General features: G+C 46.4%; 1 protein-coding gene and 1 long non-coding RNA gene across 2 annotated transcripts; one reads left to right on the plus strand and one right to left on the minus strand.

Annotated features, from left to right (window-relative positions):
• Nucleotides 1-1,273: 1,273 nt before the first annotated feature.
• On the plus strand, nt 1,274-4,656 carry LOC120986868. The gene is made up of 2 exons (XR_005775823.1): nt 1,274-1,906; nt 4,578-4,656. It is a non-coding gene; the product is annotated as an uncharacterized LOC120986868 (long non-coding RNA).
• Nucleotides 4,657-20,971: 16,315 nt separating this feature from the next.
• On the minus strand, nt 20,972-23,634 carry LOC120986870 (claudin-16-like). Its single transcript, XM_040415564.1, has 4 exons — nt 23,511-23,634; nt 23,268-23,432; nt 22,898-22,962; nt 20,972-21,256 (listed from the first exon to the last, which is right to left on the minus strand). Exons 1-4 carry the CDS (start codon nt 23,563-23,565, stop codon nt 21,068-21,070), a joined length of 474 nt encoding a protein of 157 aa, XP_040271498.1. The 5' UTR covers nt 23,566-23,634; the 3' UTR covers nt 20,972-21,067.
• Nucleotides 23,635-26,858: the final 3,224 nt, after the last annotated feature.

A 26,858-nucleotide genomic window follows, 5' to 3' on the forward strand; every position in this document is an offset into this window, starting at 1 on the left:
CATTACTACTATAAAGGGGGCAAAATGGGCATTACTACTATGGAGGGGGCACAATGGGCATTACTACTGTAAATGGGATACAATGGGCATTATAACTATAAAGGGGGCATAGTGGGCATTACTAATGTGAAAGGGGCACAATGGGCATTACTATTATGAAGGGGGCACAATGGGCATAATTACTATGAAAGGGCACAGAGGGCATTACCACTATGAAGGGGGTACAATGGCCATTACTAGTATGAAGGGGGCAAAATAGGCATTACTACTATGAAGGGGCACAATGGGCATTACTACTATGAAGGGGGAAGAGATGGCATTACTACTGTGAAGGGGCACAGAGAGCATTACTACTGTGAAGGGGCACAGAGGACATTATTACTGTTATGGGGGCACAGTGAGTGCATAACTACTCTGAAGGGGCACAGAGAGGGCATTATAACTGTGAAGGGGCACAGATAGGGAATTACTACTGTGAAGGGGGCACAGAGACGGCATAACTTCTGTGAGAGGCACAAAGAGGGCATTACAACTGTGAAGGGGGCACAGTTAAGGCATTACTATTGTGAAGTGGGCACAATGAGGGCATAACTACTGTGAAGGGGGCACAATGAAGGGATAAGTACTTTAGAAGGCACAATGTGGGCATAACTACTGTGAGGGGGAACTATATGAGCATAGCTACTGTGAAAATTGTACAGTGAGGGCATAACTACCGTGAGGGGGTATAATTTTTTGAAAGTATTAAGGGAGGTGCCAGAGAACGGACCCTCCCCGGGTGCCAAACGCCCTAGGCACACCACTGCATACATGGATGCAAAATGGCCATGAAAAACCGACTGGTTAGGGTACTTTCACTCTAGCGTTTTTCTTTTCCTGCATAGAGTTCCGCCCTAGGGGCTCTATACCGGAAAATAACTGATCAGTTTTATCCCCATGCAGTCTGAATGGAGAGCAATCCATTCAGGATGCATCAGGATGTCTTCAGTTCAGTCTTTTTGACTGTTCATGATGGAGATAATACCGCAGCATGCTGCGGTCTTATCTCTGGCCAAAAAAACTGAACACTTGCCTGAATCCAGCATTTTTTTTCCATAGGAATGTATTAGTGCCGGATCCGGCATTCAAAATACCCATAATGCCAGATTCGTCCTTCCAGTCTGCACATGCGCAGACCGGTAAAAATGTGAAAAAATATATATAACGGATCCGTTTCTCTGGATGACAAATGGAGAGACGGATCCGTTATTGCAATGCATTTGTAAGACGGATCCGCCTACAAATGCTTTACGTTTGTATGCAGATTGCCGGATCCGGCAGGCAGTTCCGGTGACTGAACTGCTTGCCGGATCACTCTGCCGCAAGTGTGAAAGTAGCCTTATCCATTTTTTTACAGCCGTTATTTTTCATTCATGTGAATGTATATTTATGGCCCCATGTTATACTATTCCTTTATTATTCCTGCTAAAAGTTATGAATGAATTACTAGCAGTTTGCAATGTATGTATATATGTATCCATGTAGCTCAAAATACACTGTAATAGTGAAAAACAAATATATACTGACCTATTCCACATCCAACCACCATGTCCACTCTCCTCACATCTGTTTTCGTAAATACTTGTATTCCCCATGAAATAACCATTCGTGACTCGTGAGCATCCTTTTAGAACTCTGCATTGTGTCGTACCCCTGTAATTCCTCCAGGTAATGTGTGAATAAATTGACAGGTCGGTGTTAGCATTCCTCCTATCAAAGGCGAATGTAATATATAGTCTTACACTATCCAATCAGGGCTGCAGAGTCAAGGAATGCCAATCTATTTGTACATTTCTAGAAGGAATAATAGAAAACTCAACTTCTTCTCCTGTGTCATATGCTCTGATCACTCCGTGGAAGTGATACAGTGTTTTTTTTTTGTTTTTTTTTTATTCTGTTTATTGAAAGCAGATCAGCAAAATGACACGAACAAGGGTCATGTACATACAAATCATACAACAATGTATCCCCCATGTTCCCACTACGAGAACAAAGGAGTCGGTACGGCATTTAAAGGATCATGAGCCTTACACATGCGTATCTGACTGCATTTTTTAAATAAATAAAACAGTGATCAAGAACCGGGGAGGGGAAAAGGGGAGGGAGAGGGGGTCGTGGGGAAAAGAAAGGGCAGGGCTACACTGCCAGGGGACCCAAGGTGTCACATAAAGATGATTTAAGGTACCAGGAGGTATAATGGAAAGGTTTGACCAACTCCGTAATATCCTCGGGGCTAAAGTGTGCAATGATGAAGGTTCGCCATTTGCTGAAAATTTTTGAAGCCGAGCACTCCTTGTGTCTTACTGCCTCTATTCTTTCAAAACCCATCAGCACCTTCAACTCAGAGATCACAACAGAAATGTCTGGCATGGTATCTATGAACCAGCATTGCAGCAGAACTCTTTTGGCTATCAGTAGTATAGAATGTAAGATGATCGGGATCTTAGTTGGACAGCCAGACTGCCCCCCATCAAGACGTATGTAGTGAAAAATCAGAGCCTGGGGCTCCATAGGCAAATCTAGAAGCCAGTGTTTTTTTATATAAGCGACCACGGTGACCCAGAAGTTAGAAACCTTGGTACACGTCCATATACCATGTCAGAAGTCAGTTGCCGAGACTCTGCAATTAGGACAATGAGTGATGCGATCCGGGAATTGAGGAGAGGCTGGAAAATTAAAACCAAAAATTGCATGGTGCATCATTTTAAAATATGTTTCACGCCACGTTTCGCTAATGACACACTGGCGGACCTTGCCCCAGCCCTCCAGGATTTTTTCCCCAATCTCATCATCCATGGTGATGCGTTCCCACTTCTTAAACAGAGTGGATACCTTGGCCTTCGTGAAGTTGCCTGAGAGTGCCCTATATAACCTCGAGAGAGATACCGTTTGAGGAGAGAAACTGAGAACATTGTCAAAGGAGTTCTTAATCGCCTCCTTTGACAAGTCTTGTAACCTGTGTGTACAGAAACCCAGAGCCTGCATAATTAGCAGGAAATGGGAATCAGGCAGGGCGTATTTTTCCTTCAGTTCCTTAGAGGTCAGCCATCGTTTCTCCTCTCGGTGCATCAGATGTTCCGCCCTGACCAACCCTCTAGACACCCACAGCTCAGAGAGTCCTGTGCAATTCCCCTGGGGGAACTCAGGATGTTCCCACAGTGGCATCCACTTAGAGATCGAATGAGGCAGGCCAACTGTTTTCCTAATCGCCTTCCAAGCTGCCACCTTAATAAGAGTGAGGTTTTGATATCCTTGGGAAGCGAGGCCAGATTGGAATGGAGGCATGCCACTAAATTCCACGGGGTCACTAGGTTTTGATCCAGCTCTCTATTTGAAAAGTGGTCGGTATTGTGTATCCAATCCGAGATATGTCTCAGAAGGCAAGATAAATCGTATCTCCGTATGTTCGGGAATTTCACCCCTCCCTCTGGTTTCCATAACATGAGCTTTGAGAGAGAGATACGAGGTCGCCGATAAGACCACAAGAAGGTGGTAAATGCCCTATTCAAAGCAGTAACATCAGCATGTTTCAGTAGAATCGGGAGCGTTTGGAGGGGGTAAAGTAATTTAGAGAAGCTCATCATTTTGATGACAGGAGAGACAAGGGAAGCGAATTCCATCTCTGTAATTCTGATATTATTTTCGCTATGAGGGGTGGGTAGTTTAGCTGGTACAGTGACCCAGGGAGCTTACCAATCTTCACCCCCAAGTAGGTGATATGTCGCTTAACAGTCGCTAGGGAAAAACCTGAGGCAGTTCAGAGGTGAGGGGGATTCGTGGTGTGCAGCTCCAGGACCTCACTTTTGGAAGAATTTATTTTATATCCCGAAAAAGACCCAAAACGACGGAGGAGATCCATTAAGGGGCCTAGATGTCGCTGGGGAGTAGCCATAAAGAGCAATAGGTCATCGGCATATAAAGCCAGTTTGACCTCTTTCCTACCTATAGTGATTCCCGAGTATAGCTCAGAGTCCTCTAAAAATCTAGCCAGAGGTTCGATGGCCAAGTCAAAAAGGAGGGGGGAGAGCGGGCACCCCTGCCTGGTTCCTCTCTGAAGGGGAAAAATGGGGGATAGAAACCCTCCCGTGTGAATGCGTGCTGCGGGGCTGGTATAGAGTCCCTGTAAAAAGGTACGGATATCCCCGTATATCTCGAATTTGTCCAACACCACCCCCAGCCAGTCCCACCGTAGCGAATCAAAAGCTTTTTCCTCGTCCAAATCCAACAAGATAGGGGCTGTGTCCGGCTGGGGGCGGCGTCGGACCCAATCCAAGGTTGCCAGCACCTTTCTGATGTTTGCTACCCCCGACCTCCCCTTTATGAAACCCACTTGCGAGGGGCCTATCAGGGCGGGCATTAGGAGGCTCAGTCTATCAGCCAGGATTTTGGTCAAAATCTTAAGATCCTGATTGATGAGAGAGATCGGGCTATATGAACCCGGATCCCGCGGGTCCTTATTGGGCTTCAGTATCAATTTAATGTAGGCCACATTGACGTGGGCAGGGAAACCGCCCGTATGCAGGAGGTGATTAAAGTAGATACAGTGTTATTTCCGGTGAGGTTGCCCATTTCTCCCTGTGCGTCATACAACAGAATAGACCCTGATGAAAACCTTCATGCTTAATAACCTAACAAAAATAAAATAAAACCGGCGATTTTCCTGCTCAGCTGTGTTTGTCCTCACGCAGGCCGCATGTTTGTGTACGCTGGAACAATATTCTCACTTCTAATCAGAACCCAGAAATGTCTGCTGTGATGATGGGGAAGAGTCCATGTGACGAGGCTTCCTCGCGAGGCTGAACGCCTGTGCATTAGATGATAATTAGAGATTCATCCGATCATCTTCCTGGAGCACAGTCAGCCGTTTCCTGACAGGAAGACCATCCATTATCTACGTGCAGAGGTTCATTTCAAAGTTGAGAGCTAGACCCAAACCACCAGGCCCCCCACCACCACCCGCACGCTACTCTACTGACTAAGATTCACTGGTACCAGCATTGTTGGGGTGGATGTGTGTCACCAATGCTTTTCTTCTGGGGGGCACTAAATAAAGCAGCTTCTTAATGAGTTCTGAAATCACAACACTACAAAGAAGCAATAACTATCACAATGATTACTCTTCTTAGAAGATTGGACGCTTGATATTACCAGAATCCCACAGCATATATACCCAGAATTATACTGCAGCTAAACCCTGGTAATTAGGAGTAAGGTAATGAATGAAGTTTATTGTGTTATCTAAATGGAGCCTTAACCCCCTCCAGACAGCCAGTTTTCATCTTCCTGATGCGGCCTAATTTTGTAAATCTTTATGTGGTAATAACTTTGTAATGCTCTTACTTATCCAACCAATTCTGAGAATGTTTCTTTCATAACACATTGTACTTCACGTTAGTTGCAAATTTGGTTTGATATGTTTTAAAAAAAAAAAATTATTAAAAATGTAAGGAAAATTTGGAAAAATTAACAATTTTCAAAATTTTAATTACTCTGCTTTTAAGACAGTGAGACCTCACAAATAGTTACTACTTAAAGAGGTTGTCCCACAAAAATACTCTTTAGTTTTCAAACCAGAACCTGGATGTGAATACTATTGTAATTGCATCTAATTACAAATTTTGTAAAGCCACTGAGTTATTCAATAAAATATATCTGTATAGCGCCACCTGTTGTTTGTTCTTTTTCCTATTTCTTTGTCCTGCTCACTAAGATGGCCGCACATGCTCAGTTTCATCTTTCAACTACCTCCTGAGCTGTGATAGGGAGAGAGCTGAAGCAGAAAAGACCCCCCCCCCCCTCCGAGCTGCAGCAGAACAGACACTTCCCTTGAGCTGTCAGCTTGATATGAATCTAGCAGAGCAATAAATAGGGGATTCTAGCTTTGTTAGAAATAGGTTGTCATGTACTATGTGATGTTCAACTGGATCAACACAGCCCTGTATTAGCAAGGGTGTACCTCCTTAATTTATATACCAACAAAAGAGAACAGGTACTATATAATACCCAATAAAATTAAATCTTTATTATGACATAAAAACATAAATACACATACACATACGTAGAGACAATACAAAGTGCCCACAGGGGCAGTCCACAATAACACCGGTACCACTTGGTAGAAAATCACCATAAACCTACAAACAATGTGTGGGAACACTATATGCTATATGTCTAGAACAGCATGTCATATGTAAGCTGCCTCTAGCTATCCAAATCACATAGTGTGGGTAAGTGGGGCATAGTTGACATCCATGTGATCCGACCAGTACGGTACTAAACAATACAATTTCAACGCATCACTGTAGTGCAGTAATATGTGCACCGAAGCGGTCAGAATCTCCTTCTTACCCGATTCCAGCAGTGTATGTGTGGGCTGTCTCTGTCAGAGTGAGCATTTTGACACCACAAAATTGAAATTTTTCCACAAATGCTATTTCAGTGCCCAATATATTCTGCCCATTGTGTGCCAGTGTGAAAAGTAAGCTCTCATTATTATGCCATGTTTCCTCGTTTATGCCTGAATTCATGAGAGGGCTCCAGAGTATAAGAGTACCATGCACATTTTACGGCCCAATGTAGCGATTTATACCGCTTGCAATGACAGCTATAGTGGCTCTGGGGTGGAATAATAAATGAAACCCCCAAAAATGGTCCCATTTTGGAAACTCCATCCCTCAAGGTATTAAAGGGTGGAGTCAGCATTTTGACACCACCGGTAGTTTGCAGAAATGGTAGGGCTCAGATGGAAGGAGTGCCATTTAGCTTTTGGACGGTGGATTTTGCTGTAATGGTTTTTGGGTGCTACATCACATTTGCAGAGACCCCGAGGCACCTTTTTGGGAAGCAGGATAAAAAAAAGCAGCCATTGTTTATTGGGTTCTGTTATTGCAGCCAGTGTCAGACTGGGGTACTTAGGGCCCACCAGTAAAATGTATTCTGGGGGCCCACTGTAAAGCTACATGCATATACTACCTACCCACACTACTCAGTTTTTTATACGGACATAGGCAATGTATCGTATAGCATCTCAGCCAACCTATCTATATGTCGGTCTACTCTGCCATGTGCCACTTAAGCAGGGGGTAGGGGACTAGGGGCCCACCGGGGGATTCACCTGTTCCCCTGTGGGCCAGTCCAAGCCTGATTGCAGCGTACACCGTGTGAGAAAAATGACACTAACTTTATTTTGCTGGTCAGTACAATTACAGAGACACCAATCTGATATAGTTTTTTTTTCAAGTTTTGTTACTTTTACACATTAAAGTATTTTTTTAAAAATTATGTTTTTGTATCGCCATTTCTGTGAGCCATATTTTTTATTTTTTTTCTGGTGATGGTCTTGTGTGAAGACTTGCTTTTTTGGTGGCTGAGATAATATTTTCATTAGTACTATTTTGGGGCACATAAGATTTTCAAATCGCTTGAATTTATGATTTCTGGGAGGTGAGGTGACCAAAAAATGGCTGTTTTAGTATAGTTCCTTTATTCATTTTTATAGCGTTCACCTGACCGGGTAGATCATTTTGTTAGATATTGTAATAACTAATATTTTTTTTACAATTATTTTTTAATATTTTTCTTTTTTCAATAGTAAATCGATTGATTTTACACTTGAAACTTTTATTTTTATAAACTTTTTTTTATTACTTTTTATTTTAGTCTCACTATGAGACTTCAACTTTTGAGGGTCTGATCGCTGTTTCAATCTAGAACAATACATGCTGTACAGACAGACAGTTGCCTCTGAGATCCAGCCTAGGGCTGGGCATTATAGGTTTCTGTTGCTGGCAGACCTAGAAGCTTTTGCAAGGGTTCAGGATGCAATGTTGACATCAACACCCTGCGATCGCGGGGAGCATCTAAGGGGTTAATCTGCCGACAGCATCTTAACCAATGCCGGTAGTTACAGCAGGGGCCTGGCTGTCAGTAACAGTTCCTGTCCTCGTCCGTTCAGTGGGCCGTCAAAATTAAACCACTTTTTTCCCTGTGAAATTTGGGGGTGCACGTACCCTGATACTGACGATCCAAACTATTATCATAATCAGGGAAGTAACTATAAGGGGGTCCAAACACTGAAGTCACACTTAGGCCCTGAGGAGGACCAAAATGTGCTGTTGCCCTGTATATGAAGCTATTACCAATGTTGCACTGGGACCCAGGGACTTCAGGTTACTCCACAGATAAGGTCAGAAGTCCAGGTCCCTTGGCATAAGCCGACCCCAGGGTTGGCACTGATTTGAACGCAGCATTCAGCTTCAATTAGGGCTTCATAGTAATAAAGATATAAAAAACGTAAGTGCGCTCACTAATTGTTACTTAATCTCCTGTTTATGGACCGCGCCAGAAATCTGCCAAATTCAGCAGGAGGGCTCCCAGCAGGAGGACAGCTGCAATTACAAATATGTCTACTTATTCACAGCATGGTGATCAGCTGCTAGTGTGGAGCCATTGTCTTCGAAAAGACTTAACATTTGTTCTTGTCATCCCGAATTCCTCTGTACGGTTCACGGCCTTCAAAGATGTGATGAATGAAGTGACATATAATTTAATAATGCAATATTACAAAGGGTGTTTGCATCCTGCCACTAAAGGGATGGAGCAAGGCTTGTGCCCTGAGTAGATCATGGAGAAATCTTACATTCACAGGACCGTATATTTCTGTTCGCACCCCTTCTGCAATTTTGTTGGATGCTGACAGCATACCTTGTGTTGTCCACATCGGAATGTCCGTTCTGTGGCCCCACAGAAAAGATAGAACATGTCCTATTCTTGTCCGCAATTGTGGACAAGAATAGGCATTTCTACACTGCATCTGCAAAATCCAGAACGCACACGGCCAGTATCTGCGTTTTTGTGGACTGCAAAAACGGATATGGCCGTGTGCAGGGGCGTACATAGAAATCACTGGGCCCCATAGCAAGAATCTGAATTGGGACCCCTAACCCTGTCCACTACCCACCCCTGGCCCATCCCACCTCCTGTTCTGGCCCCTCCCCTGCCACACCCCCATTTGCCAATAAAGAAATGTATACGTGACCTACTGGTGAAGAAAAAAGTAAATAATTTTTTTCAAAGTTTTCATTTATTTTTACACTATTTAGACATTAAAAAAAACCTATACATATGTGATATCATTGTAATCGTACTGACCCAGAGAATGAAGGTCACAGGTCAGTTTTGCCGCAAAGGGAATGCCGTAGGAACAAAACCCGTAAAACAGTGGAGAAATTGCGTTGTTTTTTTTATTCCCCCCCATTTGGAATTTTTTTGCCCTCCATTAATTTCTATGGGGCTGCTGAAAATAGCTAAGCGCTGGCTCTGCTATTTTCATCAGTTCCATAGAAATGAATGGGAACAGTGGCCGCGCAAGCGCCCTGTGCCCTCCGTGACTTTCAAGCCTCTGTTCTCGGTGTAGGTAAAGGTCCCAGAGGTGGGACCTGCACCAATCAGACAATGGGAGCATATCCTAGCGATATGCCCCCATTGTCTGAGATGTTACAACCCTTTTAATTATATGGCACTGTATTTTTTATTTATTTTTATAATGCCTACTCCACCGAATCACTTATTATTCATCTTATGTTATGTCCAAGCAGCAGCCCATCATTATTTACCCCCAAAACTTACTGGCACTAGTAGTACTGACGGCAGTCAATACGGTTTGCTCACTGCCCAGATGCTCTCTGCACTCTCCCACGAAGTCTCCCTAATGGCGGTGCACAGGTAAGTGTGTTTGTCATGTGACCCGCCAGTCCTGCGGAGATAACAGGGCGGGCAGCACATCCTGGCTGCAAGCAAGCAGCATCCCGATTCTGCCTTAGATGTCTTGGCCACAGCAGACAGTAACTTAAAAGTGAGTGGGTGTCTGAACGCAGCGCAGGAACACGCACCCAGCAGTGGGAAGGAATACAAGTGGGTGGGCCTCAATGAACTATGATGAATAAACTGTCTGTGCAGAGTAGATGTAGGGGGCGGGGCCTTCCATGCTCTCCGGGCCCCCCTGTGCTGTAGGCCCTGTAGCAACGGTGTGGTCTGCCTATATTGGTGGTACGCCACTGGCCATGTGAATGAGCCCTATCATCTGTGAATGTAGGATGATGTAGCCTGCATCTTGCCAAGTTATCTAGAGGGCTGAAGGTACCTATACACCTTCAATAGCAATCGGCCAAGCACTTTTTTGTCGGATAAACCTGCTGTTTTTGGTGGCTTAGGCCATCAGTAGTCTCAAAGATCAACTACTATGAAGTAACCACCACAACCGTCTTGCTGTGCACATAGGTTGACTTCTCCTGTAACCCACCAGAGTGACTGGGGAAAGAAGCGCTCTCCTGTCATCATCAAGATGCAGGGAAATCTGTAGGGATCATGTTGGAGAGCAGATTGATATATGCAGTGGTTCCTCAAGTTACAATATTAATTGGTTCCAGGGGCGGAGCTTGCCGCGCTGCATGATGGGCGCATAACTGCAGCGCTCCAGATTACCTTGCTTCCACCATAGCCTTTCTGAGACCACAACACGTTATTAATGGTCAAGATTGGAAGAGACAAGCAGGGGAACACTCTCCCTACCTAAAGTGGAGAAGCAGCAATCCAAAATGGATAGATTCCTGCAAAAGAAGCAGGACACCATGGGAGGGAAACCCAAGATGGCGCCGAAGAACGCGCCGCCGCAGCTCATGAAGGATGACTCAGATGGAGAAAGCTCATGGGCAATATCCGACGCGATGGGTGAGTCAGTATCCACTCACATCTCCAAGTCCTTTCTAACTAAAGCCCTTAAAAAAGCAATCACCCCAGTAATGAGGGATTTAGCGGACATTAAGGCTGATATAAAGTGTTTGGGCCACAGGGTGTCGGCGCTTGAAGACTCACAGATAGAAGTCACACAACAATGTACAGCTTTGAGGTCTCTTACCTCCTTCTACCGAGACCATATTAATCAAGCCCTCCTGCAGATCGAAGATCAGGAGAATCGTAGCAGGAGCAAAAATGTGAGGCTACGAGGCCTACCGGAGAAAGTGGACGCTGTTTCACAAGCAGTCATCTTTATTTTTGCCCAGATTCTGGGGAAGGAGAGAGCCCAACAAGTGGTAATAGAACGTGCTCACAGGCCCAAACCGCCACCAGATGCTCCTCCCAGAGACATTATATGTGGGCTACTCAGTTATTTAGACACGGTGGCGATATTGAGAACGGCCCGAGATATCAAAGAAATCTTATATGAGGGGGCAAACATACTTATATTCCAGGACTTAGCTGCCAGCACTCTGGCAAAAAGACAGATTCTGAAGCCTCTTACTGAGGTGCTGAGAGCAAAACGCATCCCCATACGCTGGCTTTACCCGTTTGGACTAGCCATAATGAAAGGAGGACGCCAACTCACCATACACTCACCAGAAGACCTAGAGCAGGCTTGGGAAAAGCTGGAGATCCCTCCTATAGACATACCAATTTGGCTTCCTTTGCTCCATCCAGCTGACCTTCCGAACTTACCTCAGCCCTAGAACTGGTCAGTAGTAAGGAGGACCAAGAAGCAAAGAAGACAACTAGTGGCCGCCGCGACTATCCCAGCTTGAGGAACAGATAATTACCTATCTCTCTTATCACGTTTGTCTGTCATCTTTCTCTTCCTTTCTTTTCCACATGCTTTATTCTGTTGCAGATATGCTGGAGTTTCAAGATGAATGTAGATGTTGTTGTTTTACCGTGTCTCATCTCTGGATCTGGAAGCTGCCACTCTGCATAAATAAAGAGCTTGTCTTGTGGACTCTTCCTGATAAGTACTGTTAATTTTTCATGTATAGATGGAGGTGCAGGGAAGTTGCCTTATGGTTCATCAGAGGCTGTACCTCCCGGTTCATCAGAGGCTTCCTATGGGACACATCGGGATGCCCTTGGTGCCCCAGGTGGCCTTTTGGCGACCCTTTTACTCACACTATTACACTTACACGTATCATTTATAATTGGCTTCTGCCTGTTGAAATGTTTTATCTTTTGGTATACTATTGTTAAATGCTCCGGATGCCCAGTAAGAAAACTACAATGCTGCTATCCCCCTTTTCCATTGATATGGCTACCTGAAATATTGTGTCTTTTAACATCAATGGTTTAAATACACCACAGAAGAGACACCAAATGTTCAGGCTTCTCCGTGGTGAACACGCAGATATTCTGCTGCTCCAGGAGACACACTTCCGCCACAATCGCATCCCCACACTTCCCACCAAATCCTACTCCCAATGGTTCCATACTACGCATTCCTCACCTTCAAGAGGTGTTTCTATTGCGTTCCACTGTTCTATGCCCTTTTAAATGTAATCTCTTTACACGGACCCGGAGGGTCGATACCTAATAGTAGTAGGTACTCTGGGATAGCCAAGCTATAACAATAGCTATCTACGCTCCTAACACCCGTCAGGTATTGTGGTTACTCAAAAGGTCTCATACAGTAGGCACACTGTTCCTGGGTGGAGACCTCAACTTGGCCCAAGACCCATATTTGGACTCGACCTCCAGTTCTCAATCCATATCTAGGTCACCCTTGACTAAATTAAAAATACTACTCTCTGACATGGCTTTAATAGATGCTTGGCGTACAGTTCATATAGATGATAGGGACTACACTTTTTATTCCAACACGCATGGAACATATCATCGCCTTGACTATATATTTTTTCCAGCTCACTCTCTTCACAACATTGTCTTGGCCAACATAGCTCAGATATCGATTTCTGACCATGCTCATATTTCGCTAAAACTCCGGCTTCATGGATTACCCCCTAAAGAATGGACATGGAAACTCAACACTACAATTTTGGACACCCCCTCTCACACGCAATCCCTGACCCAAAATTAGAGTTTTATTTTAAAACGAATGTGGACCCCAATGTCTCCCAACAAATTCAGTGGGAGAGTCATAAGGCATACATTAGCGGTGAATTGGTTGCACTAGGGAGTCGTCTCTAGAAACAGAAGGATAAAGAACTGCATCATTGCTAAGTCAAATCACTCATTTAGAAACTACCCATAAAGTATCTGACTCATCCCTCCATCTTAAAAATTTAGTATCCCACAGGCGTCAGGTGAAAGATTTACTGATTATTAAGTCTGCAAAGACGTTACAATACCTCTGTTATAAATACTACACACACGGGGAAAAGGGTAACAAAGTGATGTCCTCGCTGTTGAAAAAACAGAGAACTAAAACTTTGATATCTTCCATAAAAACTGTTGAGGGTACTAGAGTCACCTCCACACCCCTAATAGCACAGCAATTCCATTGTTTCTACACTGACCTTTATAACCTAAGTTCTCAAACTATAGACTGCCCAGAGAACCCCACAAAGAATCCAACTGAGGACTTGATCTCCTCTTTTCTCCGTAACATAAACATTCCCACACTTTCGGTAGAGGACCGTGATCAGTTGGTTGTCCCCGTTACATTAGAAGAAGCTGAGAAAGTTCTAGGAACAATCCCTAATGGGAAGAGCCCAGGCCCGGATGGCTTACCCATAATATATTATAAGACATTTAAGAAGAACCTGCTACCAGAATTTGTCAAACTGTGCAATTCCCTTTAAAACGGTTCAAAATTACCCCCACAATCGCTCGAAGCTCATATAACCATCATACATAAAGAGGGTAAAGACCCCGAGCTCTATAGTAGCTATCGCCCGATTTCTTTACTCAACACAGACCTCAAATCGTGGGCCAAGATCCTTGCACACAGACTTTCATCCCTTTTACCCAAGATCATTGGTGAAAAGCAAGTGGGCTTTGTCCAAGGGAGGGAGGGGAAACACAATGTTTCTAGAGTTCTGCATGCGGCATACTATGCTAATAAAAAGATAACACGATTAGTGTTGTTGGGTACGGACACAGAGAAGGCTTTCGACAGGGTCAGCTGGAAGTTCATGAGACGCACATTACAAGCCTTTCAATTCCCTGACCCATTTATTGAGGCTGTTTTTTTCTCTATATACTTCTACGGCTAGAATACAAGTAAATGGCACCCTGTCGGGCCATTTCTCTATGGTAATGGTACGCGGCAGGGGTGTCCCCTTCACTATTTATCTTGTGCCTTGAGATGCTTCTTCTGAAAATACGCCAATCTGACCAGATCCGAGGCCTCAAGGTGGGTGCTTTCACACATAAAACTTCTGCATTTGCAGATGACTTATTATTGATTATTACTAATCCCCTCGAGGCGTTTCCTATTATATTACAGATATTTGACGAATATGGGAAGGTGTCTAATTTTTTTAATTAATTTTGACAAATATGAAACTCTGAATGTGAACCATCTCGGACTCCCAGCTGGCCCTAGTCAAGGAGAACTCTCCATTCCGATGGCCTTCTGACGCCCTTAAATATCTGGGAATACAAATCCCAATGGACCTGAACACCTTATTTAAGATTAATTACTTTCCATTACTCCAAAAAATAAGCAAATCCCTTCAAGAATGGAAGGTACTATACGTTTCCTGGTTTAGGAGAACATGCTCTCCACATTTATTCTTCCCCAGCTACTTTACATGATACAAGTACTGCCCATAGATGTTCCATTTTCTTATTTTTCGAAAGTCCACACATTGTTCAGAAGATTCTTGTGGAATACTAAGAGAGCGAGACTGCCTTTCTTACACTTAACTCAAAAACCAACTAACGGAGGCATTGGACTGCCTGATTCATTGCTTTATTTCTAAGCCTCCCAGTTAGCTCGCTGGACATTGTAAGCCAATCCCACATTGAAAGCCCCGTATTTGGAGATAGAGAGAGAGACCTTATCACCTGACTATAGAATCTGAATGTGGCTTAAATACCCCCCTCTGAGTCCCACAACTGTCCCTAGTGACTTAACACGGAGTATGCTGAGAGTTTGCAGGAACCACATTTCTCTGTCCATGTCCAGAGATCTGATCTCCCCCTTAGCGCCTATAAACACCTTACCTTCAGTTATGGCTAGGGATGTCCCGATACCATTTTTTTAAGACCGAGTACGAGTACCGATACTTTTATTTAAGTACTCACCGATACCAATTACTGATACCAATTATAACAGCGGTGCAGTTGCTGATAGCAATGAAAAAAATTAAAGCTGGAATTTGATTGCTATGGACAACTGCTTTACTTTTCCTTTGTACAAGGGTTAATAAATTAATAAATGGGCATATATATAAGGAGGGGAATGGGCATATAACAGTGTTTGCCAACCAGCGTGCCTCCAACTGTTGTGAAACTTCAACTCCCAGCATGCCCGAAGAGGTGTAGTGATCACTATTATATGCCCACCCCCCTACCCCCCCACACCTTATTTTATATTCACTGTTTGAACATGAAATGGAGAGAAATTAACTGACTTTCTCCTCCATTTCATGCACTGTACCCACCTGGCCTGCTGTAATCCTTCCCATGCGGATGCACCAGATACTGGGAGGAAGTGGCTTTAAAGGGAACCTGTCACCTGGAAAACACATATTAAACCAACCACAGTACCTTAAAGTATCCCCAGTGTGTTGCTAATCATGATTTTCTTTACTCATTCTGTCTCCTCATATTTGTTAAAATCGCAGTTTTAATGTCGGCATCTTCTCCAAGTCAGGCTTGAAGTCAAGTGGGCGCCGGCCTCCTTGCTTCAAGGCACGATAAGCCCGCCCCTTACCCCTCCTCTCTACATTGTGATGGACATCTTGCCGTGATACCGGGACCGCGCTCTTCTCACGCATGCGCCATGCGCTGCCTGTTACAGCGCGATCCCGGCACTCTCCGCCTTTATTTTGCAGACTGCGCATGCGCTGTTCAGTTCCATCGCGCCCGGCCATTGCTTCTCGTCTTTAGCGTGATCACTGGCTTGTGTTCTCCAGTACCTGAAGCCAAAGATCATGATCACACTGAAGACGAGAAGCGACGGCCGGGCGCGATGGAACTGAACGGCGCATGCTCAGTCTGCAAAATGAAGGCGGTGAGTGAGGGAGCCGGAATCACGGCAAGATGTCATCTGGGATGATCATCTGGGACACGGGACCCGCCGCTGCACGGCCATCAGGTATCGGTGACATTTGCATGAGTACAAGTACTCGTGCAAATGTCCAGTATCGGTCCCGATACTGGTATCGGGACATCCCTAGTTATGGCACATAAACACTTGCCCACTTGGTGGGACTCGTTACCTGATATAAGTATTGCAGAAGTTGTTGAAGCTAACACTGATGGAGACATTTTATCTTTGGTTTCCCAACACTCAGGACTGTTACTCTCTAGCCTACAAAGGTTCGATCTCCTCTTGACGCTCCGCCAATTCAAGTCAGAGGGCGGAACATAAACGTGACCCTACCTGGTTAGAAAATTAAATTTTACGTTCCTCGATACTCCACCAACCAAACTTCTCTCTAAGATTTATAACACTCTCCTCAAAACTCGTGCTACCTCTAAACCAGCATTTATTGCATTGTGGGAGAAGGAACTTGGCTCCACATTTACAAAAGAAGAAACTTCCACTAGACTAGCATGCTCCCATGGGTTCTCCAGATGTGTGAAAATCTAAGAGAACTCTTTTAAAATTATTGCACGCTGGTACAGAGTACTTATATAACATTGGAGTGTCCCCAGATAATAAATGTTGGAGATGTGGTGTTGGAACTATTTCACAAATCTTCTGGGAGTGTGGGAAGATTAATACGTTTTGGTCTGATATAGAAGTCAGGAGCTATCCTAGATGAAAAATTGGTCCTCCTCTGGCTCTCAAGAGGGCCTTTCCGCCCTGCTAAACAAGACCTAACTACAACTCTTATAACAGCAGCCAAGTTGATTGTTCCTCTGCATTGGAGGTCAACCTCTCCGCCCACCCTTGAGCAAGGGTCAGTAAAGTGCACCAAATCTGTAGGTTTGAGGAGCTAGCAAGTTGGGAAACTCACTCCAGATCAAGATTCCTTCAGGTGTGGACCCCATGGCTAGACTTTATTAACAAAAAGGCCTAACCCTATACTGAGATCTTGGGATGATTAGGAGTCTCACCTAATCTAGTGCTCTATCATTGAGTGGCATTCAATATATTCTAATCTAAATATCTCTTCTCTATCCTCCCCCCCTTCCTTCCTTAACCCTTATAGACCCCACTGTATCAACAGATAGGTCATCACCGGAGCAATTTGTTCTGTTTCTTGTTTTATGTACCTTATAGAGTTAATTGGAGGATTCTCTACGATCTCTAGATGCACAATCTTCCTCCTCTAGTTGCATTATTGTTATATGCCTTAGTAGCTATATTTTGCAATGTCAGTAATTACTTTTATATAAACAGAGGTTTGCACTCCAGAATCTGTAAGGATTGTCCGTACCTTCTTCTAATTATGAGTTTTACTACAAGTGTACATTTATTTTTGTTGTTCTTGACTTTGTCGAATGTACCTTTTAATAAAAACAGATTTTAAACAAACAATATTAATTGGTTCCAGGACGACCATTGTATGTTGAAACCATTGAAAGTTGAGTAATCGGCACCAAATCCCCAAAATGTCATCCAAGATAAGAGAAAATGAAGATTTAAGAAAAATAAGCAGATAACTAAGAGAGATAAAACTAGTCCTTACATATAACAGTCAGGAATAGCTGCTAACTAGTAACTAAGGCTACTTTCACACTAGTGTTTTTTATGGATCCGTCATGGTGCAGTGTCAGTGAGGGGATAGGGGCAGGGGCAGTGTCAAAGAGGGGGCAGGGGCAGGGTCAGTGAGGGGATAGGGGCAGGGAGGGGATAGGGGCAGTTTCAAAGAGGGGGCAGGGTCAGTGAGGGGGCAGGGTCAGTGTCAGTGAGGGGACAAGGGCAGTGTCAGTGAGGGGACAAGGGCAGTGAGGGGATAGGGGCAGGGGCAGTGAGGGGATAGGGGCAGGGGCAGTGAGGGGATAGGGGCAGGGGCAGTGAGGGGATAGGGGCAGTGTCAAAGAGGGGGCAGGGTCAGTGAGGGGACAAGGGCAGTGTCAGTGAGGGGATAGGGGCAGGGGCAGTGAGGGGATAGGGGCAGGGGCAGTGAGGGGATAGGGGCAGTGTCAAAGAGGGGGCAGGGGCAGTGAGGGGACAAGGGCAGTGTCAGTGAGGGGATAGGGGCAGGGGCAGTGTCAGTGAGGGGACAGGGGCAGTGTCAGTGAGGGGATAGGGGCAGGGGCAGTGTCAGTGAGGGGACAGGGGCAGTGTCAAAGAGGGGGCAGTGAGGGGGCAGGGGCAGTGAGGGGACAAGGGCAGTGTCAGTGAGGGGACAGAGGCAGTGTCAGTGAGGGGACAGGGGCAGTGTCAGTGAGGGGACAGGGGCAGTGTCAGTGAGGGGACAGGGGCAGTGTCAAAGAGGGGGCAGGGCAGGGTCAGTAAGGGGGCATGGGCAGTGTCAGTGAAGGGACAAGGGCAGTGTCAGTGTGGGGACAGGGGCAGTGTCAGTGAGGGGACAGGGGCAGTGTGAAAGAGGGGGCAGGGCAGTGTCAGTGAGGGGGCAGGGTCAGTGTCAGTGAGGGGGCAGGGTCAGTGTCAGTGAAGGGGCAGGGCAGTGTCAGTGAGGGGGCAGGGCAGTGTCAGTGAGGGGGCAGGGTCAGTGTCAGTGAGGGGGCAGGGTCAGTGTCAGTGAGGGGGCAGGGTCAGTGAGGGGGCAGAGGCAGTGTCAGTGAGGGGACAAGGGCAGTGTCAAAGAGGGGGCAGGGCAGTGTCAGTGAGGGGGCAGGGCAGTGTCAGTGAGGGGGCAGGGCAGTGTCAGTGAGGGGACAAGGTCAGTGTCAGTGAGGGGACAAGGGCAGTGTCAGTGAGGGGGCAGGGGCAGTGTCAAATAGGGGTCAGGGTCAGTGTCAGTGAGGGGGCGGGGCAGTAAGGGAACAGGGGCAGTGTCAGTGTGGGAACAGGGGCAGTGTAAAAGAGGGGGCAGGGCAGGGTCAGTGAGGGGGCAGGGCAGGGTCAGTGAGGGGTCAGGGTCAGTGAGGGGGCAGGGTCAGTGAGGGGGCAGGGTCAGTGAGGGGGCAGGGTCAGTGAGGGGGCAGGGTCAGTGTCAGTGAGGGGGCAGGGTCAGTGTCAGTGAGGGGGCAGGGTCAGTGTCAGTGAGGGGGCAGAGGCAGTGTCAGTGAGGGGACAAGGGCAGTGTCAAAGAGGGGGCAGGGCAGGGTCAGTGAGGGGGCAGGGCAGGGTCAGTGAGGGGTCAGGGTCAGTGAGGGGGCAGGGTCAGTGAGGGGGCAGGGTCAGTGAGGGGGCAGGGTCAGTGAGGGGGCAGGGTCAGTGTCAGTGAGGGGGCAGGGTCAGTGTCAGTGAGGGGGCAGGGTCAGTGTCAGTGAGGGGGCAGAGGCAGTGTCAGTGAGGGGACAAGGGCAGTGTCAAAGAGGGGGCAGGGCAGTGTCAAAGAGGGGGCAGGGCAGTGTCAGTGAGGGGGCAGGGCAGTGTCAGTGAGGGGGCAGTGTCAGTGAAGGGGCAGGGGCAGTGTCAGTGAGGGGACAAGGTCAGTGTCAGTGAGGGGACAAGGGCAGTGTCAGTGAGGGGGAGGGGCAGTAAGGGGACAGGGGCAGTGTCAGTGAGGGGGCGGGGCAGTAAGGGAACAGGGGCAGTGTCAGTGTGGGAACAGGGGCAGTGTCAAAGAGGGGGCAGGGCAGGGCAGGGCAGGGTCAGTGAGGGGGCAGGGCAGGGTCAGTGAGGGGTCAGGGTCAGTGTCAGTGAGGGGGCAGGGTCAGTGAGGGGGCAGGGTCAGTGTCAGTGAGGGGGCAGGGTCAGTGTCAGTGAGGGGGCAGGGTCAGTGTCAGTGAGGGGACAGGGGCAGTGTCAGTGAGGGGGCAGGGGCAGTGTCAGTGAGGGGGCAGGGTCAGTGTCAGTGAGGGGGCAGGGTCAGTGAGGGGGCAGGGTCAGTGTCAGTGAGGGGGCAGGGTCAGTGTCAGTGAGGGGGCAGGGTCAGTGTCAGTGAGGGGACAGGGGCAGTGTCAGTGAGGGGGCAGGGGCAGTGTCAGTGAGGGGGCAGGGCAGTAAGGGGGCGGGGCAGTGTCAGTTTGGGAACAGGGGCAGTGACAGAGGGAGCCTGTTTTCAAATACAAGCGGAAGGTTCTGCTTCTGTCCAATGATCTGCCCCACAGCTAGCCAGCAGCATAGAGGAACACTGGGGTTAATGTGACTCATTAACCCCAATGTTGCTATTATGTGAGATAAATGATGTGGTCACTTATTAGTAAGGTGATGCACAGGGTGTTATTACTTGTGATTCAAGTAACCCCATCATGCACCTCCTCACATAATGGGCAACATGGGGCTAATGTGAGGCACATGAAGGTCCAAATTGATAAAACCATGTGCCTTACATTAATAAGTAACTTCATCATGTACCTCATGCATTAACCCCATGTTGTCCATTATGTGAGGAGGTGCATAATGTGGTTACTATTAACGTGAGACACATGATTTTATCAATTTAGACCTCCATGTACCTCACACTTCACATTAATAGTATGTGAAGAAGCCATCAGGTACCTCTTCATATAATGGCCAGTCGCCGACAAAGAAAGTAGAAAAAACACACATTAACCCCCCTGACAACATGGGGTTAATTTGTGTGTATTTTTGAGTGTGTTTTTTTCCCCGTGGCATTGATTTGTTATCAAGCATTGTGATACTTCCAAATTGAAGTCCAAATTCTGGTATTGTGACAGCCCTAGGTGATACATGGAGAAGGGTCAGACATACTGTACAATATAATGGATGCTCAATAAGAAGTGGATTTTATTTCACTCCGACAAAACAGGTAACCACAGACGCAGAAGACGTTTTGATCCACCTGGATATTTGTCAAGTCATCTGTGGAAAAGTTTTGGAGGAGCCAGGAATACCGTGCGTGAATCTAGTTCTCACAATGGTCATCAATGCAGTGGATTATATTTTACCAAAACTGAATTACACTTATACTTTTTATATAATAAGACCCAATAATTACATAGGAAAGTCAAGATATTTCCACCAGCTCTATGCCGGGTCTAACACATTTACACATATCTGACCATAGCTTTGGAGAAGCGAGGCACATAGTTATAGATAGGTTATAGCTTTGCTGGGGCTTCGACATGAGGTGGCACCACTGGGTTTTGCCCTCATCTTTGTTCTACAGTTTACACAAATAATGAGTAAAGCTGGAATACTGGTGAATGCGGCTGAAGCGGCTGCAAACCAGTAGGAATACCCCAGTTCATATGTAATCCCTGGAACTGCCAGAACCACCTGTGAGAAGAAAGATACAAGACACGTTATTTATCTGATAGTTATAAGAGACACGTGCTGGGCATCACCACCCTGAACATAGTGTGATGAAAGGGCAGCGTAAGGGGGCTGCTCAGTTCAGACAATCCCTTGAACCACCTGAAATGAAGTGTATCATGTGGACTTCCACTGTCAGGACCCAGCAATCAGCTTTAATATGATCAGCAACCTGAAATCAAGTATTCACTTAACCTGCAGTTCTGCAACAGGGGCAAATGAAGTATTACAAGGTGCCATGGAACTCAATAGGCTGTCCACGTAATGCATGGACATGGCGGGTCCTCCAGGCTGAGAGTTAGTAGCCACTCTTCATTACACCTCTGCAGGTTAAGGCTCCATTCACACGTCCGCGGTGTGTTGCGGATCTGCAACACACCCGCCCGGCACCCCTATAGAAATGCCTATTCTTGTCCGCAAGCTGCGGACAAGAATAGGACATGTTCTATCTTTTGCGGAGCTGCGGACCTGAAGATCGGGGCCGCGCTCCGCAAATGCGGATGCTGACAGCACACTGTCCGCATCCATTCCGTCCCCATAGAAAATGAATGGGTCCGCACCCGTTCCGCAAAATTGCGGAACGGATGCGGACCCATTTGCGGACGTGTGAATGGAGCCTATAAATGAGGGACCTTCTCTTTTTACTCAGAATAGGGTAATTCATGGAAGTTAAAAATAAGGGACCCCTTTGTTTAACTCAGAACAGAGTAATTAATGGAGGTTACAAATTGGGACCCTCTATTTTAGCCCAGAATAGGGTAACTCATGGAAGTTAAAAATAATGGACCCCCTTCGTTTAACTCAGAATAATTAATGGGGGTTACAAATGGGGGACCCTCTATTTTAACTCAGAATGGGGTAATAAATGGAGGTTACAAATAAGGGACTCCCTAGTTTTACTCAGAATAGGATAATTAATGGAGGGTTACAAATGAGGGACCCAGGGGTGTAACTACCATAGTGGCAGACCATGCGACTGCTATGGGGCCCAGGACAAGAGGGGGCCCAATCTTAATTGGGATCGTCCCCTCTTCTACTGCAGGTGAAAACTTGGTCAGGACTCTACCCTCTAAAAGAACAACTTTTAGCAAATCAGGCAGTGGAAAAATGGCCCAATGGTCATTGAAAAGGGTTGAGGCAGAAACCCTTCTGTCCTGTGTGGGGGGCCTAGCTATACTTGCTATGGGGCCCTTACTTCTCTATGTATGCCACTGCAGGGACCCTTTCTTTTAGCTCAGGATAGGGTATTTCACAGGAGGTAAAAATAATGAACCCCCTTGTTTAACTCAGAATACGTAATTAATGGAGGTTACAAATGAGGGGCCCGTCTTTTTACTCAAAATAGGGTAATAGGATATTTGAAAAATAGATTTTCTGAATTGGACGACCCCTTAATGTGAGACTTCCAGCTGAATAACCAGCTCATGTGTGTCTCAAAAAGCTTCTAAAATGACAATTTTCCCCCCGGAAAGGTATCATGCAGTTACACTGGCTGCATAATAAAAAGAAAAAGTTATGAAATATGAAACGAAAAGAGGTAAAAGGCATAAAATAATTACAGAATTGTGTCGCTAAGGATGCAAAAAAGTGATAGAAACAACTTACCTCTGTTCTGTATTTTAATGTTGTGTCGATAGCAAACCAGAAAACTGCGACTCCTCCAGAAACACCTGGATAACGAGAGAGAGAAGGCAGATACATAACTAGAGGTGGATAGAAGGATCAGTCCTGAATGTATATTAATTCAGAGGGTAACCATGTTAATCAAGGGTGTGGAAATAAGGATATTACATCATTTTCTAGGCTAAACTCCAGCTCGTGAGAGAAATATGGGCATCAGCCAGACCCTGATGCTAAGACCACCAATGCCTGTAATATTGCAAAATGGGTGAAAGATAGATGATAGATAGATTAGACTGACAGGCGGCTAGATAAATAGATAGATAGATAGATCGAACGATCATAGGGAACATACCACCTAAAAGCAGCATTACTCCAGCAGCTCTAGAGAGCCACATCTTGTGGTCACCTTCCTTATGGACACTACTGGTGCACTTCATTCCCAGGACCAGTACTGGTATAGCAGCAATGCTTAGGATGCCATTTACGATGACCAGCGCACGGGTGACCACAAGCACCACTGTGGGGATAATAAATGTAAGACCTATTCTTTGAGTTATGATTATCCATGTTTTTAGTATGACATCTGTGTACTCACCTGGGTGCTCACTAAGATAGGAAATGGGAATATCACAGGTCCAAATATTGGCCATATTATCGTAGACACACTCACTCCATAAGCCACGGCACCGAGAGCTCAACCCTACGGAGGAGTAAGGATCCTTGGCATCTTGCTAGATCACAAATTGTATTTCATTTTAGTTATCACTGGAGACAATGGTGTTATCATTAGTGATTTTTATTAATTTAAAAGAGTAATGTTAACCATTGGCCTGCCAGACCACAGCATTGAAGACTATACAGCTACAGTAAAACTTTTCAGAGATCAGTAACACATCAGAACTTTCTAATGTCTGCTAAGACAAAGTTAAAGGCATCCTTCTTACATTCCTGCAGCTTGTAGTCCCATTCCCTGGCTGCACACTACTAATACTAGCAAGTGTTCAGAAAAGCTGGTCTTCTGTAAGAGTTATTGAGAGGGATGGACATGATGCTGCAGAGGAAATGAGAAGGTGGTAGAGGAGGGCATGATGCTGCAGAGGAAATGAGAAGGTGGTAGAGGAGGGCATGATGCTGCAGAGGAAATGAGAAGGTGGTAGAGGAGCGCATGATGCTGCAGAGGAAATGGGAAGGTGGTAGAGGAGGGCATGATGCTGCAGAGGAAATGAGAAGGTGGTAGAGGAGGGCATGATGCTGCAGAGGAAATGGGAAGGTGGTAGAGGAGGGCATGATGCTGCAGAGAAAATGGGAAGGTGGTAGAGGAGGGCATGATGCTGCAGAGGAAATGGGAAGGTGGCAGAGGAGGGCATGATGCTGCAGAGGAAATGGGAAGGTGGTAGAGGAGGGCATGATGCTGCAGAGGAAATGGGAAGGTGGTAGAGGAGGGCATGATGCTGCAGAGGAAATGAGAAGGTGGTAGAGGAGGGCATGATGCTGCAGAGGAAATGGGAAGGTGGTAGAGGAGGGCATGATGCTGCAGAGGAAATGAGAAGGTGGTAGAGGAGGGCATGGTGCTGCAGAGGAAATAAGAAGGTGGTAGAGGAGGGCATGATGCTGCAGAGGAAATGGGAAGGTGGTAGAGGAGGGCATGATGCTGCAGAGGAAATGAGAAGGTGGTAGAGGAGGGCATGATGCTGCAGAGTAAATGGGAAGGTGGTAGAGGAGGGGATGATGCTGCAGAGGAAATGAGAAGGCGGTAGAGGAGGGCATGATGCTGCAGAGGAAATAAGAAGGTGGTAGAGGAGGGCATGATGCTGCAGAGGAAATGGGAAGGTGGTAGAGGAGGGCATGATGCTGCAGAGGAACAGTGAGCAGCTCTTCCCCTACTGGGTGAGGCAGCAGAGGAAAAAAGAGGAAGGGAGAGGAGGGGATGATGCAGCAGAGGAAATAAGAGGGAAGGAGAGGATGGCATGATGCTGCAGAGGAAATGAGAGGGAGGGAGATGAGGGGATGATGCAGCAGAGGAAATGAGAGGGAAGGAGAGAAGGACATGATGCTGCAGAGGAAATGAGAAGGCGGTAGTGGAGGGCATGATGTACTAGAGGAAATGAGAAGGCGGTAGAGGAGGGCATGATGCCGCAGAGGAAAGGAGAAGGAGGTAGAGGAGGGGATGATGCTGCAGAGGAAATGAGAAGGCGGTAGAGGAGGGCATGATGCTGCAGAGGAAATGAGAAGGTGGTAGAGGAGGGCATGATGCTGCAGAGGAAATGAGAAGGTGGTAGAGGAGGGCATAATGCTGCAGAGGAAATGGGAAGGTGGTAGAGGAGGGCATGATGCTGCAGAGGAAATAAGAAGGTGGTAGAGGAGGGCATGATGCTGCAGAGGAAATGGGAAGGTGGTAGAGGAGGGCATGATGCTGCAGAGGAAATGGGAAGGTGGTAGAGGAGGGCATGATGCTGCAGAGGAAAAGTGAGCAGCTCTTCCCCTACTGGGTGAGGCAGCAGAGGAAAAAAGAGGGAGGGAGAGGAGGGGATGATGCAGCGGAGGAAATAAGAGGGAAGGAGAGAAGGACATGATGCTGCAGAGGAAATGAGATGGCGGTAGTGGAGGGCATGATGTACTAGAAGAAATGAGAAGGCGGTAGTGGAGGGCATGATGTACTAGAAGAAATGAGAAGGCGGTAGAGGAGAGGATGATGCTGCAGAGGAAAAGAGAAGGCGGTAAAGGAGGGCATGATGTAGTAGAGGAAATGAGAGGGAGGGAGAGGAGGGGATGATGCAGCAGAGGAAATAAGAGAGAGGATGAGGAGGGCATTATGCAGGTAGAGGAAGAGTCTACTCACTCAGTGATAAAATTAGGGAAAATTAACATTTGCAGAAAATGATGCAGGGGGACAATAAGACCCCAGATTTCCATGATATACATACATTTCCTTGCCTTGCATCTAATATACATGAGAACTAACACTCTGAATGGAGTAAAGCACAGCTCTGTTCAAGGTGTTGTGGCTGTGCAGTTACTGCAGTTCAGCTTCCTTTCATTTAAATGATAACTTGGCACGTCCACTACACTTTTAATGGAGCTGTGCGTCCGGCTCTGTTCAAAGAGTTAGTTCCTTTGTTGAAAGCTGCAGGAAAAAGCTTAATAATGGGGGAACCAGGTGTTGGACCCCCACCGATCTGATATTGATGACTTATCCTGAGGATTGGTCATCAATATAATTAACCCAGAAAATCCCTTTTAAGGCCACGTGTGCATTGATGATATTTGGTCCATTCTCCCTCTGTTCTGATATATACAGTATATATCTTCTCATATATAAAGCTGTGTGTATGTATATCCGCTAAAAGAATCTGCACCATGGCATTTACAATTTAGATACAATTTGGCACACAGGTACATCAGGTGTCCGGGAAGGTTTTAGACCGGGTCTCAGGTCTCTAGGACGTACCGTTCCTGAGATATTCCCCAAAAATGCATTAGCCAATAGAAGCCTGGTCACATGACCCTTATCAGCCAATAGAAGCTTGCAGGCCCTTAGTCTCCTCATACACACCATTTCCATAACAACCCATCCACTTTTCTTTACTGCTGTAGGTCAGTTTCAAAGGGGCAGGGCGCTGTGGATGACACTGCTAAGGGAGCGGAGTGCTGTGGAGGTCACAGGTCAGGGGCAGGTAGGGTGGCCATTCAGGACATCCTCAAAAGACGGATTTAAAACCCCGCCCCCAGGTCCTGCTAAGCCACACTCCCTCCCACTCCGCAGTCGACGGGGATTGAAAAAATGAAGGTAAAAATTTACTTCTGTCAGCTGCAGGGATTGGAGGGACAGTGACTTTCTCCCTGCAGCTCACGCTCAGACAGCACAGTGCTGCTGTCTGAGAGTGAGCTGTTCAAAAGGAAATCCCTGTGTCCGTCCAGGCACAGCGCGGGACGGGGGACAGGG

Source organism: Bufo bufo, chromosome 1 (genome assembly GCF_905171765.1).
Source record: "Bufo bufo chromosome 1, aBufBuf1.1, whole genome shotgun sequence".
NCBI classification, from domain to species: Eukaryota; Metazoa; Chordata; class Amphibia; order Anura; family Bufonidae; genus Bufo; species Bufo bufo.

Excerpts from the sequence above, each read along its gene's own strand:
- LOC120986870 (XM_040415564.1), bottom strand. The coding sequence starts at position 23,565 with ATGGCCAATATTTGGACCTGTGATATTCCCATTTCCTATCTTAGTGAG. Across the intron at positions 22,963-23,267 it reads AGTAATGCTGCTTTTAGGTG|GTGTTTCTGGAGGAGTCGCA; the intron begins GTATGTTCCCTA and ends CTCGTTATCCAG. Across the intron at positions 21,257-22,897 it reads CATTAAAATACAGAACAGAG|GTGGTTCTGGCAGTTCCAGG; the intron begins GTAAGTTGTTTC and ends TTCTTCTCACAG.